Here is a 15813-nt window from a genome sequence, read left to right on the forward strand (position 1 = left end):
CAACAAAGGAGAATATAATTTTGCTAGTGACTGTCACTTACTATGTAGCTGTAGTAAACTTGATCTTGGTAGATGTTCAGGTATCTTAGTAAGCTACTGAGTCTCAAATTATTGTCCTGAGCCATTCCATCACATCTGGCCAGTCAGTGAGATGTTTCAGTATTTCTGTAGTATTTCTCAATATCTGGGAGAGGGCAGACGTGACTTCCAATAGTAGTCTAGTTCAGCCTTAAAACCACTTCATGTGTTCATGTGCAGGATGGCTATTCTGATGCAGGTCGGAACTGGAAACTTCTTTAGGTTGATGGTGAAAAACCTTCCCCTGAAGCGTGCAAGAAAGGAAAGGACTGTTCTGTCAGTCTTGTTGCTGGTGCTTCTTTTGAACTAGAGTTTACCACTGGTGTAGTTTAGACTGAGTTACTACCTTTCTTTGAAAGAAGAGTCCACTGTAGTAGTAGTGCCTGCACCATTCTTTATACACTGATTTCTTACCTCACACCTCTTCACGATAGTGTTTATTAGTCTTGCATAGTTCAGTTTTGGAGAATACAGTTAGTTCAGTGACCCTTGCTGCTTAGTCATGGTGTTATGAATTAGTCATGAATTGCAGCTCTTGCAAATACCCTTGCCAGTAACTCCTACTTTATAATTCAACAGCTGCCTGAAGACTTTGCTGTGGTGTATGGTGAGGCAGAAGGTGAACTTTCAGTGGGGGGAGTCTTCCTAAGGATTTTTATTGCCCAGCCGGCCTGGGTTTTACGGAAACCAAGAGAATTTCTCATTGCACTGTTGGAAAAGTTTACTGAACTACTGGAGAAAAATAACCCCCATGTAAGATGATTTTTGTGATTCTGCTCTTTGAATTTGTTTAGTAGTCTTAAGCTTCTGGTCTTCAGTATCCGATTAACTTGAAGTCTCGCACTTTCTTCCCAACACGAATGATTTTTTTTTATGTCTATTTTCTGACTCTCTAAAGTGTGTAGATATGTTTAGGCAACTTCTGAACATGAGTCAGTGCTTTTTAAGTCCCTGAAGCCACAGAACTAGCTTCAGTAAGTTTTAGAAGCTTATTTTGTGGTAGAGATGAGGTCTAACAAATGAAGTGTCTTCAATTAATCTATGACTGACCAACCTAAGAAAATGCCACTTGAGCTGAAATTTTTTAGGTAGTGCAGAATTCGACACTTCTAGTGTCCTTCTGCAACACTAACTTCCAGCTCTAGTGTAAATTGTGACCTATACAAGGCTGCCACATAACCATTAGTATAAAGCAGAAAGACTAATGTGTTACTCTTGAACATTGTCAAACTGTAACTTAATGATATTACTAAAACCTGAATTTGTTAAACAGTGTTTAGACTCTGGGTTAGACTTGCAGGGAAAGAACTAACCTGTATATTGTATAAAGCAGACTTCTTTGTAATAAAGAAGTGATAGCAGTTTGTGTAGGCATGCAGAATACAGCAAGTGCAGTGAGTGCTGCTGCACAGGCTGCAGAACCCTTTAATGATTCGGGTTGTCAGCCTAAACATCCGTTCTATCATGCTTCCACCAGGCAAAATAGCACATATGCTGCTGTGCATGCAGAGGCTGCAGCCAGACACTGGCTTCTCCAGGTACCAGAAATAGTGCCTAGAAACTTCCGTGATCTGTGTTCTTGAAACTAGCGCATGCCTGTCACTACTGGAGCTGATCATGTTCTTCTAAACTTCTTGTTCTAACAACTTCAAAGCATAGTGACATGATACAAGCATTAGGGAAAAAGTCTACAATACAGAGCATGTGAGAAATGTTACTATTATGGTGATACATAAGCCTTTACAGAGTTATACTTTCTGCTGATTTTTTTGTTTGTTTGTTTTCTCCAGGGGGAAACTTTAGAAACCATTACCACAGCAACTGTGTGCCTGTTCAGTGCCCAGCCTCAGCTAGCTGATCAAGTTCCTCCGCTTGGTCATCTTCACAAGATAATCCAAGCTATGAATCACAAGAACAATGCCATTCCTAGAAGTGCCATTCGTGTCATTCACATACTGTCTGACAATGAGGTACTAAATCATTTAAGTGCTCAAGGGGAGAAAAAAACATAACTGGAGTTACTTGTGGTGTTTAGTATTGTTCCTAGAAGGGTGTTACTGTAACTATAAACACTGTGTACCAGGTGAACGGGGACTTGAGGCTAATTAATGGGGAATTGATAGATTAAAGACCCTGAGATATTTATGGTCTTGGCTGACCATATTGGTCAGAACTGTCAAGCTGAGTGTAAAAAAAAAAAAAAAACCCAACAAAAAACCCCACCTGTTTCTGTCTCTGCAGCTTTGTGTTCGAGCAATGGCATCACTAGAGACCATTAGCCCTCTCATGAATGGAATGAAGAAGAGATCGGATATAGTTGGTGTAGCGTGTGAAGCACTTAATCGAATGTTTCAGAAGGAACAAAATGACTTGGTAGCCCAAGTAAGTAGTACATTCTCAAGCTGTAAGTTTGATATTTTTATATTTCTGTATCTAAACTGTTCTTAAGAACAGAGGTACTGTTCGGTATGTGTCCGTGAGGCTTCCTAGGAGCCATCTAACTAATGTATTTTTCATGTTGGAGAAGTCAGAAGTCGGTTCTTTACCAAAAATGTAGACCTGCTCAAGGATGTTACCCGAGCAGTGAAGCTCAATGTGTAGGATGGTGTTGGCTTGTCTCTGCTGAGAAAGCATAACATCGGAATGCTAGCTAATGCGATGGAGTTTACATCTAGACAGGGCAGAACTGCTGGACAGTGTCTTTGCTTTCTCTTATATTGTATTTCATGCAGCTCAGGAAAAACTGACTGGCATAAACGTAATAGCTGCTGGCACTTCTGGTTCACACTAGTGCTAGTGATATAAAACATCTGAACAGAGCTTTCTAGTCCATGTTAAAGCAACTCATCTGGGTATATTTGCAGGCTTTGAAAGCAGATTTGGTCCCTTACCTTCTAAAGCTGCTTGAAGGTATTGGTCTTGAGAACCTGGAAAGCCCATCTGCCACTAAAGCTCAGATTGTTAAAACTCTGAAATCCATGTCTCGCAGCCTGCAGTATGGAGAACAGGTAAGTACTGACAAGTCCTTGACTGGGTTTTGGACACATGGAAGTTCAAACTCTGAACAGCCTTTGTTTGGTATTATGGCTGTCATGTACATCATTCCACCTAAAATGTTAACACGATGTAACTACAAAATCACTATGGGTTTGGAACATCTCCATCTCTTGTGGAGAAGTCATTGGTTCAATGCATGGGAAAGAAATGCAAGCAATGAGAAAGACAAATCCTAAATCCAGAAATGTTCTGTAAGGTAGTAGGCTTCTACTGACAGCTCTTCACAACTTGGGTTAGAAATGTAAATTGTGTTTTGGTGTCCATGTCCCCCCCCCCCCCCCCCCCGGATAAATACTGTTGTAGACAATTGCAGCAGTGCTAAGGATGTAAATTCAAGTTGGTGACTTGTCCCAGTAACTGTTAATTCTTGGTGCCTTTTGCTTGCCCCTCTGTTGAAAACTTTAAGGGGAGGGAAACTGGGATTAGGTCTCTCCTCCAAGTTGGCCCTATCTCGCTTTCCTCTTCTACCTTGGCTCTAGATGCGTGGCAAGTGGCTGCTTGCAGGGTGCTTTTCCTTGTCACCTAACTGGGCAATGAGGGAGGTAGTCAAACCACTAAATGACTTCTTTACGAGCTCTTCTGCATTATGCATTCAGCTGCACAATTCAAATGGGAAAGCAGGTTGCTGTAGTCACCTTGGAAATGTGTGATTCCACATTGCAGCCTGAACTACTGCCACGCTGTCCGGTAATCTCTTCAGAGTGGTTTGGTTCTAGAAAATGAGTCTATTCCCCTAGAACGCTACAAATGTCACTTGCTCACTCTGTTAATGTCTTCAAATACTGTAGGTAAATGAAGTTCTGTCTCGTTCTTCTGTGTGGAGTGCCTTTAAGGATCAGAAACATGACTTGTTCATTTCTGAGACGCAAACAGCAGGATACCTCACAGGTTAGCAAATCTTTCCTATTTGTCCTGAATCGTACTGGAATGTTGCTTGTCACTTGACTCTGGAGATACTGTTACCCTCAGGATCTAGTGCCATCACATGGCCTGAACATTCAAAACTGTAAAAATCCAGTGAGTTTTTAAAACACTTAGAAAAAGCCTAACTATTTTGTGGTTGAGGCTGTATTTTGCTGGATAGACATTGCTGTACCTACTTCTAAAATAGCAGAGCAATGGAATCTGGACACAGGCAAGTCTTGCAAGTACCCTGTAGTGATAAAGCAGAGGTGCAATTGGAGTAATGAATGACAGTAGCTTTCCATGCTTTCTCAGGATCAGTCTGCTTTAGGTCGAGAACAAACTGTTTTCCAGGGTTAGGGGGAGGAGTAAACTTTGTTCAAAGTCACTTAGACTGTATTAATTGTGCCATGTGAATTGTGTTGCTTTAGCGCGTTAGGTGTGTAAATGTAGTATTGGAAAAGTTTGAATGTTAATAGCTCGTTCAGATCGTGAGGCCATGTTCCAGTCGGTCTGTGTGCTCATAGGGCCTTTCTCCGGTGGGAACGGCCTCGTGCCTGTACTTGGAGCTTGTGGTGTATACTTCAAAGCACCTGTGATGCACTCTGGTTGAGTCCCCTGCTGGTGCCACCAAGAGTAAAGTGGCACTCCAGGGTCACCGCCTCAGTGCCGCTAGCCGTGTAGAAGAGCATTCTTGCTGTGTGTGCAATTGATGTGAACTTCCTCGCTGGTAATGGCACAGCGGGGACGTAACCCTGGGACAGTTAGGTCACAGCAAATCAAACTCTGGTGCTTCCTTCTCTCACATGCAGCACTTGATACATACATGTTTAATGATTGCGTTCTGCGGCATCACAGTCCAGAGCTTTGCTATCACAGATTACTTGCTATATCTGAAAATACTTTACGTAACGATATTGCAGCAAACTTTGTCTAAAGCAACACATTATGAAACCACCTGACTCCTCAATAGCCATCGGCTGAACAATCATTTGGTCTTTAAAAGTTTAGCCTCCCAGGTAAGTTGTGACAAGTAAACATGAACACTTCTGTGTGCCACATGGAATGTGCCTCATCTAACCCAATATAGGAATCGTAAAGCTTTTGAGTGTAACTGTACCGATGAGGTATAAATCAGAAGACTGCATAGACAGGAAAGTTATTCTTGCAAGATACTCGCGTGTATTTTTAGAAAATGAAGCAAGAACCTTTCAAGTCAGGAATTCAGCATTTGTTTAATACTTTGAGAGTAGGTATATTGCAACACTTGATGTGTTTTTCCACACAGGAAGGACACAGTGCTTTAGCTCTGAGCAAATTTTCTGTTTATTGCACCATCTACTGTCGCTTAGACGAAAGAACACTTGATTCAGTTGGTACTGAATTGCCTTGGTATTTCATAAGTACTGTAAAACTAGAAGTATGAAGTAAATGCTGGCTAAGAACTGAAACTATAAGAGATGTTGTCAGGCTTGAGACGGGGGGCAATACAGCTATCCAACTGCCCAAAGGCCTGTGCTGCATTTAAATAGCATAATGTTTAAGTGCTTGCAGATGTAGAGTGAAGGTGCTGTACAAATGCAAAGTATAGATGAAAACTAAACAACAAGCTTTATTTTTAACCTGCTTTATCTTGTATTCTGCCTTATGTCTTGCTTCAAATTGCTTTGCTACTTGCACTTCCCTTGAAACTTCCCTTGCCTATTTCTCTTCCCTCAGGTGTCTCTTCTCCTTCCCTTCTAACTGGCAGCAGTCCCCTTCACCTGAGAAGCGGGCTTTAGATCTGCTCTGCCAGGCAGCTTGCTAACTTCTGTGTAGCTCTCTAAAGCAGGTAGATACCATCTTGCAAAATGCATGCTGCACTTGCTGCATTCCAAGTAACAGGTGCATGTCGTAGAACTGTAATTTGTGGTCCCAAACTGCAAAACGCTGATAAACTTGCCTTCAAGCACACAGGAGCAGAAAACTAACAACTGCAGTGGCTGAGACTTGCTGGTGCTACAGGTGAACTAAACTTCTGAATGGAAAAGTTTGAGCAATGAGAGAACTAGTGGAATTTTGGTGCTAGGATATGTAGCAGCGGGTCTGGCTCTTCACAAGTGCCACTGATGGGCTGGCAAAGAGAAGTCACCTTCTGAAGCCAGAGAGCTTGGCTTTTGTTTTGTTTTTTTTTTTTTACCAAAAGTCACTGCTTGCTTTGCTCTCCTGCTTGCAGTAGTAGTATAGGACTCGTTGTAAGGAGACAGACCATGCTCTGATGTTCTGGCTCCAGGCTGTGGTGTGAGAAGGGGAGGGTGGGGCATGAAGGAGCAGTAAACTTGGGAGAACTCAGCGCGGATGACATAAGGGGGGAGGGTAAAGGACCCAGTGGAACTTACCATGTTAAAGATCGGCACTGTAGGCTGGTGGTCTCATACCAAGCTGATCACTGCATTGATGCAGGAACATGCTGCAAGTTGGCAGTTTTCTACAGCCATTGATCTGGTAAGAGTTGCTGTTGAAACACCTCACGCCGCAATAGGAGTTTAGTCTATTTGTGGAAAGCTTCTATAGGACTATAAGCTTTGAGGGAGAGGGGCTTTGTCTGCAGTGCGGACCTGATTGCCCCTGTAGTAACAGTCATGGAGACTTATTAATGGGAAGGAGTTCTGTATCTCCAGTAGTTTGTGCACCCTGGGAATGCTGTTACTTTTTCTAACTGAAGGCACAAAGAGCTGCCTAGACAAGCATAAGGCAGTTCGGCTCGTTCATGGGGCAGCCTGTTGAGCTTCCTTTAAATATACAGCTGGGAAAACGTTTGCAACACTGAAAGCATAGATGTGGAGCCCAGCAGTGGAATGCACGCCTCAACTCACTTCACCTTGGCAGCAGGTTCTTTCCCGAGCAAAGGAGGGCCACCCCTCTTTACTGCCGCTTCCATGGAGGAAGGTCAGATGGGTAACTGTGGTGGTCGGGGTGCTTTTGTAACTTACTTGGTAATAAATAGGAATAAAGCAAGTCAGAGAATGGCTTCCACAAGCTACTCAGTCCACTAAGATGCCTTAATTCCTAGTGTTCCTGGATTCCAAAGAATCTAAACGAAAACTGTTAAATGTTCTTGGTTTAATGTGTCTGGCTGACTCTGGATGATTTGGGTGTTACCAGAGGGAATAAAGCTGTGCAGTCGTTCCTTAGCTTCAGAACTAATCACCAGTGTTCTGTTTTCTTCCCGAAAGGCCCTGGAGTTGCTGGTTACCTTACTGCAGGGACGACGTCATCTGTAATGCCCAGTGTACCACCCCCAGTAGACAACGAAGTGGGAGATGTCAGCTAAGGACTGGAAATCCTTGTGAAAGAGACAAAGGCAGACAGGCCAGTGATGAGGAACAGCACTTTCCTCCGACACATTGAAGTGAACTTACTGCCTTTCCAAGTGTTTATGACAGTGTTATTCCTTTTTCTATGACTGTTTTGTTTTTGTTGGGTTTTTTTAGGAAAAAGTTGGTGATACTATCTATCACACTGTAATACAAGAAAGCACTCTGTGGATCAACTGAAATGGGTACACAAGATTTTTTTTCTTGTCGTACGTAAGCACATTTTGTTCCTTTGTATTTGTTTACAAGACTGTGAATCAAACTTTCCTAGTTTTTATATTTTATTAATTAGCATGACTGGAGTTGAGCTACAGTCTAGAGGAATTGGGCTAAAATCACTTTGACCTCACTGACCCCCCCCCTGAAAGGGCATCCCTTTTCCTGGTCTGATGTGATCACTCCCATTGAACATGACACGTAAAGGGTTTGGCCCTGCACCAGTTCACTGATGTCCTTAATCATTAACATTATCTTCTTCCCCGAGATCAAACAGATTTAGACATTCATATGTATAACTGGCTTGACCAAATTGACAAAGCTTCAGCAAAAAACCTTAAAGTTGACATGTTATGTAAGAAATTAGTGTAATTGTGAAATGTTCTATACATTATCCAGTATATAAAAACTTTCTATATTGAGTGTACATTATACAGATCATTCATATGTACATAAAATTTTAAAATAAAGGGAATTAAGAGCCTTGTTAATGAGATAAAGGTGGTGTTCTTATGTAGATGTTCTTTGAAGGTGTGGGAAATGAGGGTGAGCCAGAGACCTTAATTTTCAGTGGGATTAAACAGGATTCCTGGGCATTCTTGCTTGGCAAAACACAGCGTGCAGATGTTTTGCTCCAGGCTGTTGACTCCTAAACCACAGGTAGTGGTACAGCACAGGTTGTTTTGTACTTGAAATGCACTTCAGCCACTGACTTGCTGCTGTTCTTGACTTCTTAAGAAGCATTCCAGGCAGGAAGCAAGAGGAAACTTAAGATGGATGGAAATACAAACAAGAATTACTGCTTTCTAAAAAGAGATTATAATCTTGGTTTTAGGTATAATGAACGGAGATGAGAGAAACATATTTGTGGGAAGCATGTGGTTCTAGGTACTCTGAAACTAACCACCCTGACTGCCTTCAGCAGCTCTAGCTGGGACACCCTTCTGATGAACACTTGGCTGCAGGCTCATCCTGAAGATGGAGCCAAAGGCGGCGTGTTCTCTCCAAGCTCCAGCACTATGCTAGGGTGGTTTGTTTGTTCATGCAAGAAGTAAAAGCTTGTATTCTTAAGATAATTGTTGATCAACAATTGTCTTAACTTTATAGGAAGTAGACCTACTGCCGGCACAGTATGCTGGGAGCTGCCTGGTGCTGTTACTGTACGGAGAAGTTCTTGTAATTAATGTCAAAGTGTCATTACAGGAGCAGAGCTGAGAAACTCTTGACCTTTGAGAACATCACAAAGGTGTATTGGGCATAAATGGCAGAGCCTGTTTTGGTAGCAGAGGTGGCCGTGAACTGCCCTGGGCTGGTCCCGGCTGGTTCCAGCCAAAACTCAGTCCCTCAGAGGGGAAGGTGCTGCCTGTGCTTAGATGTATTTAAGAAAGAATGGGAGCAGCTGGGGCCAGGAGACAACTTTGTGTGAGGATGCACAAAAGGGGCACCTCTAAGGAAGAATGTGAGAAGATTTATTTGGAGAAAGCAAGTAGAGGAGTAAAAAGTGAGGAGGAGCAGGCAAACAGCTACACCCTGACCCCAGCCTGCCTCCCTTGAGGAGAGGTGGGGGAAGGACTGAGCATAGCATTAGTGCAAGGGGTGGCAGCTCAGAGCAGGAGCTGGGCAGGAAGGTGTGGGACTGCAGGTGAGCTTTGGAAAGGGAAAAGAAAGGCATTAACCGAAGTGCTTAAGTCTCATTTAATAAAAAAATAAAAGTTTATCCTAGCTTGCAATAAACAAAATGGGGTGAAACTGCCAAATCAAAACTGCTTTGCCTACAATAAAAGGACAAAGGTGGCTTTGGCTCAGAGCAAATAAAGCACTTCAGGCCTCTTTGAAAACAGTCTTTATTCCATGTTATAAAGAACCCAGACAAATTCTGGTATTAACATTGGCATTCTGCAAATTTTTAAAAGTGTGTAAATTTAAAAAGTGTGAAAATTTTAAAAAAATTTAAAATTACTATACTCCTGATTACTTGTAATTAATTACTGTACTTAAAGTGAGCAAATAGGTATTGCTTCAAGCTAGAATCAAGTTTTTATATTCATCCTATCTTACCTTAAACATTATTGCACGGAACAAAATTCTAAGTCTTCCAACCATTTCAGATGGCTTTATGTTGACATTAGATTTTTGCAGTTAGCTGCTTGGACTGATCAAGTAGTTCCAACTTTGCAACTGTTGAGAGATGAACTTCATCCGGCCCGTCCGCCACGCGCAAGGTCCGTATAGAAGCAAACCTGTGTCAGAAGAGCCAAATTAGGGGTAGATTTCTAATCGTGCCACAGCAGCAAGCCACTCTGACCGCAGAAGTTCTTAGTACTGTTTTTGCCACAGCCACCCTCTTAGCTCTTCTCACAGATACTATTGTTATCACACAGGAGATATTACAGCAAAACCTTCCCAGCAGGATTGAGATGTGTGGGCTGGAAATTCCAAAGGCTTGCCTCTCCCCAAGGCCCTAAGGGAGAATACTAAGCTTTAGAAACAGATTCTCTGTGCTGCTAAGAACTAGGTCTAGTGCCAGTTTTCAGTTTGTGGGGCGGTGGTGGTTTTTTGGCAGGGCAGGTGTAAGAGTAAAGCAGTGCAATTGCACTGGAGTTGAATTATGAAAGCAGTTGTCTTAACCTTTATAGCTGAAAGGTATACGGACCATTATTTTGGGCTATCTGAGGTGAAAGAGATGTACTACTGTTACCAACTTTCCTTAAAAGCAATACTTGGACTCTACAGGTAAGTTTTCTTTACTCACATAGAAGCCAAAGGAAAGTCCTGGGAAACTCCAGCTCCACCACACACTTGGATTGCACAGTCAATGACTTTGAGCACAGCTCGAGGGACAACCACTTTGGTCATGGCTACCTGCGGTGAGAACTCACATTACCGGTGACAGTTTCACAAGCAAGTGAAAATATATATCTATTTAACAGCGCTTCTGAAGATTGGTATCTCACAGTACATTCCTTCCTCTTTGGATTTGAGGAGAGCTCTGCTGTCTCTGTTCCCTGGGTAAGGTGAAAATGTTCCCAGTCACCCAGAGCTATCTCATTGTGTTGAGACAAGTAAGCAATTCTTGAACTACTTCAATTTTTAAATACCTTATCACATTGATCTCAAAGTTTTAAACAGAACACTTTCTAATCCTGTGACAACCAAAAGCACAGCTTAAGGCTGCCTCTTTTCAACATGAAGTTATACTCTACAATTAGAAGAATCATGTTTAAAAATGTTTTAGCTTGTAGCTCAACCAGCTGAATGCAGAGGTACTGTATCCCCCAAGTCCTAGCCTACGGCTGCCAAAAAGAAATTTTACCTCTTTTCTTGCTCTTCTGTTGCCCAACGTGTCGATCTTCCTGGCTGTTTTTAGCGTAAGCAGTCGAGCCTGTTCTATGCTAAGGCGGCATTCAGCGATCCAGTGGGCAACAACTTCCTGTGGAAACCAAAGCCAACAGATAAAGTCAGTCCCTGCCTCCCAGCGTCCCTGGGTGAAGACGGCCCTCTTCCTCCACATGTGCAGGTTCAGCCACTTAGAGATGCTCTTGTGCAAATCACAGATAGTTTGTTGCCATGCGCTCTGATTAATGAGGAAAAAAGAAAGAGAACACTTGACTGACAAATACTTAAGCTAGAGCAGTTCTCTTCCTGGCAGGAAAAAGTGAAAAGGGGTAGACCTCCCCATTCTGGCACACTTTCATTTCCTGGTCAGACGCACTGCTAGCCATTTTCCTGGAGCCCTTCAGCGCCTGCTTTTTACACCCTGCTTTCCTTTACCCAGTACCATGACTCACAACCCGCTCTGTGTAACATGCCCCAGTATACAAAAATTGGGGGGTGAGGGGTAGTTGTGAAAGAGGAGAGAAATTGGTTGTGTTTTGCTTGAACTACTGGTGAACAGCTGCAGGGTGGTACCTGCTGCATCTGTCTGTTCACATGGATGACAAATCAGCAGCTCACTTGATCCAAAATTACAGTCTTGGCAGCCCTTCCCTGCTCCGCTTAGCTAATCTGCATCTGCAGCCAACAAACCACAGCAGAAAAAAAAGTACGTGTGCTGGCTGTCCGTGCGAAAGCTGCTTGGAGCCTGAGCCAGCCTCAGATGCTGTGCTCAGAAGCCTGTGGATGCGGTAGCTGTGGCAGCTGCAGGAGGCACGAGCTAATGCTCAGCACTTGCTTCAGTGCAAAGTCTGGGGGCTGAGCTTAGCCCATGCCAGCAAAGGTGGTTGGAACCTGCATGGAGGCGTTCAGACACTTCTGCCAACAGCTCCCAGGGCTGTGACTAACTCCACATGGGCGGTGGCGAGTCAGCCTGTTAGCCAAGGCAGCATCCCCTCTTTCTAGCTATCCTAGAGCTGTGGAGAATGTACGTGGCCTATGCAGCTGGCCTCCAGGTCTTGCCTGTGGCTCCGTCAAACACTGGTTTTACATTTATGAGCTTCTGAGAAACAAGAGTGCACCTCATCCAACTCATTAATTCTAGGTTACGGTTGTGAATGGAAGTTTGGCAATGACATGACTGGAAAATGGATATGTAAGATTGTTCCCTCTGGATCTGTACAAACAATTTTCTATAACCTGTGCCAGACACTAATTCAGTTTCCTCTTTCCGTTGCCTTTACTTGTTTTTTCCAATAAAGTCATCCTAGCTTTTGGATAAGACTGAGGAACTCTTGAAATGGGATGGGCCAACTACTAAATGCTGACAGTTCTATAAAAAGCAGACTGTCATTTTTTTATTATTCTTGCAAGCTCTCCCTCACAAAACAGTATTTCAATTCAAGAGCAAAATAAGACCAAAAATCCCCACATGGCCTTGGTTTGGTCTGTAGTTCCATAAGTAAGTACAAATAATTCATCAGAGAAGTAAAACTTTTAGTCAAATGTAGACCCTTGAGTGTCTCTGGTAAGCACGAACATAGATGTCTAGGTGACAAAATCAATGCATGAAAATGGTGAATTCACATTTTAACTACAGAAACATAACCTGTATGCCTGAAAAAATACCTGTCCAAACTGATCAGTGAAAGCAGAAAAAAACCCATGATGACAAAACCCGTATTCAAATCCAGCAAAGAATATCCAATTCGTTGCAAGGGGGGAAAATATCCTGCAGGTTATAATTAAAAATGGGATTCTCGCACTGGGATTTTTTTCCTTTGCCACCTATAGCATTATGAATTCAAGGTTAGGGCACACCAGAGTCACAACGTTCTGTGTGGGCAAAACAAAGGGTGATGTTGGGAGCACGTGAATTGAGACAGAGGGAACATACTTACATGGTGATACAGTTTCTTCCCAAAAGTCTCTCTCTGTGCTGCGCGCTTGCACAAGATCTCTAAAGCTGTTTCAGCCGCACCGAGGGACCTCATGCAGTGATGAATGCGGCCTGGCCCAAGCCGACCTTGAGCGATCTCAAACCCCCTGCCCTCACCTGGTTGGAAAGAAAAACAGGCACATGCAGACTCAATTGCCCCTTGACATGATCCACGGTTCTGAGCAGAAGTGGCTTCAGAGCACCAGAGCTAGAAGCAATCTTCTTAAAAATTTATTTTACACTTTACAGAACTGTTGGTTTTTTACTCCAACTAAATCTGTACTGACAGACAGTTAGTAGCACTTATAGCACCAAGCACACTCCTAAGATGGTTTCTGAGAGGATTTGATTTACCTGTTTTAATTTAAATGTTAATCTTAACTGAAAAATACATCCATGGGATCTGGTATGAGGTATGAGAACCTGGGGGGAAGACTCGGAGGTTTCCAGGTCCTAAGGCTACTCCGGAAAGCTTTCAGTGAAATAAAAACAGCAGAGAGGAGACAGAAGAAATCAGGATTTATAGTAAGTGAGAGAAGCAGAGCAAAGCTCTCCCTGCAGAAGGTCACGTGCTGGCCTGCTCATTCCTTCCTTTTTTTTCCATTCTGCTAAGTCTGTAGGCACTCAGGCTTGGACAGCCGTGGACTACAGCAGAACACTCTTTTTAGAAGTCTGTAAAGTCTGTGAGAAGTCAGTTTGGACAAAGAATGCCACTGACAGTTTCTGGTTTGCTCTACTTCAGGGAAGTGATTTGCACGTGACAGCTACAGCTGCCCTGCTTCCTTCCTTTACCTTTCTGCTCTGAACAAGTTACATTCAAGCAGCAGGTAGACTGCTAAAGGAAGAGTGGGCTCCCCCTCATGTGTTTGAGACCCTGGCTCAACTGACCATAGCAGGTTCATAAAATAAACCACCATTTCATAAAACTTGGCTCATTACTGTACTTATTAAAAAGGAATTAATACTGAAACTCACCCAGTATGATATTGGAGACAGGTACTCGCACATCATTAAAGTGTATCTCAAAATGTCCTCCATGGATCTCATCTACAGGGAAAGAGAAGACACAACAGCAGGGTAAAATGGAGGAGGACAACAATATGGGTCTTCAATTCCTAACTCTTCTTCTATTACATGCATTTCACTCATTTATTTCATGTACAATATTTATTAGTATTACTGCAGCTTCTGAGAGTACTAACAAATTAATACACGTATAGGTGATAAATGTTACCACCTACCCAGGTAGCCAAACACTGAGAGGGGTCTTATCAGCTTCAGCCCTGGTGTGTCCATGGGAACAATAATCATGCTGTGCTGCTTGTACCTGATCAAGACAAAATGCACACGTTATGATTAACTTTGAGTCTCCCTTCTGTCCCCTCCCACCACTTTTATTTTCTATCCTCAATTTAGCATCACATAAAGCCAATATTGAGATTTATCTCTACTGACTGCAGCCACCCTGCCTGCATGCAGTGTGGCATGCATGCTTCAACACTCCCTGAATCACCAGTCAACGAGTTAAAAGGTACTACACCAGCATCTAATGCACCACAACTGTAAAAATACTGCTTCTGTCCCTTCTGCATCACCCAGTCAATTTCCCACACTCACCACCACCTTTTGTTTTTGTTCTCAAAACATGTTTATCATCATCATCATCTTGGTTTGCTTATAGTTTAGGAAAAAAAATCCCAATGTTTAAATTCCTTCAGAATATTTAAAGTCAGCTATTAGTCACACAGAACGGGAGGTGACATCTCAGGTCCCTGAATTCAGTTGCAAGTCCTAGCAAGTGCAGTATCACATAATCCCCTCCAAGAACTTGCATTCAGCTTCCAAGAGCTTTACAGATGCCACTGTCTGCACAGCTGCTGCACAAACCCTGCTGTAGGCTGGAAGTAAGTTAGTGTTTACTTGTCAACGGAACCTAGCCAAATCTAAAAACTTAATCAGTGGAATTTGGGCTAAAATCCAACTCGGAGATATAAAAGTTCCACTTCTTTTGCATTACAAGCTGCGTGATTTTAATGGAACCAGTCACGAAGCATTTTATTCATCATTTGCGTAGGTTTTTGTAAAAGGCAATTTTAGTTTGGTAATGAGTTGAACAACAACATTTATTTTAAACATGAAGAGGGAAGTATTATATTACACAGATAGGAATGGAATGAGTAGGTCTGATTAAAGATGTACAATGCTGTCTGCTCCCACATCTTCACAGAACAAGCATCCCATGTTTCAGACTTAACTTTCTACGCCTACAGATAACTTTGTGAAAAACAGTAGATACCTTCAGGTCTCTGATGTACCACCGGTACTCATTCCATTCAGGAACCCCAAAAGTTTGGGGTTTTTATCATTTAAGCACACAATTCTTCCTCTTGTTAATTATTTTGTATGCTACACTCTGGAAATAAACTGCAAGCCAGAGATAGTTGTTGGTGGAACAACTGATGCAGAATAGAAATAATGTGGCCAACATAAAGTTAGTGAACCCCAAAAATTTCCTGATCCAATTCATCACACAGCTGCACAAACAAACACTAGAGCTAGTGCCAGTGCAAGGGGGGAAGCATGCCAACGCAAGCTGGTGACAGCGGTAAGGTTGAAAGGCTTCAGTCAGCAGCAGCTGGTGGCAAAACAGGAGCTCGGTCAGTAACAGACACATGCACAGGTTTAAAACCGCCCTGTAATTCATGAGCACATCCAACTGATCAAGGCACTTCACGGTATTTCACTTAACAAAATTTTTGCAAGCAGTGATTCCTCCAGGGAACAAGTTCTAGGTAATTCTCCACGCTCCTATGAATCCTTACCTGGATGCTGAGGAGTTCTTGGTTTTGCCCATTACAATTGCAACTTTGCAATTTGGATTCCCAGCACCTT

General features: G+C 42.7%; 2 protein-coding genes across 5 annotated transcripts in view; one reads left to right on the top strand and one right to left on the bottom strand.

Moving 5' to 3' along the window:
- Nucleotides 1-8101, top strand: part of DNAJC13 (DnaJ heat shock protein family (Hsp40) member C13) — a 55460-nt gene extending 47359 nt beyond the window's left edge. For both annotated transcript variants that reach the window (XM_055805614.1, XM_055805615.1), the window contains 6 exons: nucleotides 658-831; nucleotides 1869-2048; nucleotides 2320-2460; nucleotides 2943-3086; nucleotides 3924-4023; nucleotides 7254-8101. In XM_055805614.1, the coding sequence (XP_055661589.1) occupies nucleotides 658-831; nucleotides 1869-2048; nucleotides 2320-2460; nucleotides 2943-3086; nucleotides 3924-4023; nucleotides 7254-7351 (837 nt within the window). In that variant the 3' untranslated portion in view covers nucleotides 7352-8101. The remainder of the gene's footprint in view (nucleotides 1-657; nucleotides 832-1868; nucleotides 2049-2319; nucleotides 2461-2942; nucleotides 3087-3923; nucleotides 4024-7253) is intronic.
- A 1190-nt stretch (nucleotides 8102-9291) lies between these two features.
- ACAD11 (acyl-CoA dehydrogenase family member 11) overlaps nucleotides 9292-15813 on the bottom strand; it is a 33975-nt gene continuing 27453 nt past the window's right edge. For all 3 annotated transcript variants that reach the window (XM_055805620.1, XM_055805619.1, XM_055805621.1), the window contains exons 14-20: nucleotides 15744-15810; nucleotides 14163-14248; nucleotides 13897-13968; nucleotides 12884-13038; nucleotides 10924-11040; nucleotides 10363-10472; nucleotides 9292-9850 (exon numbers count right to left, since the gene is read on the bottom strand). In XM_055805620.1, coding sequence (XP_055661595.1) covers nucleotides 9736-9850; nucleotides 10363-10472; nucleotides 10924-11040; nucleotides 12884-13038; nucleotides 13897-13968; nucleotides 14163-14248; nucleotides 15744-15810 — 722 coding nt within the window. In that variant the 3' untranslated portion in view covers nucleotides 9292-9735. The remainder of the gene's footprint in view (nucleotides 9851-10362; nucleotides 10473-10923; nucleotides 11041-12883; nucleotides 13039-13896; nucleotides 13969-14162; nucleotides 14249-15743; nucleotides 15811-15813) is intronic.

Source organism: Falco peregrinus, chromosome 5 (genome assembly GCF_023634155.1).
Source record: "Falco peregrinus isolate bFalPer1 chromosome 5, bFalPer1.pri, whole genome shotgun sequence".
NCBI lineage: Eukaryota > Metazoa > Chordata > Aves > Falconiformes > Falconidae > Falco > Falco peregrinus.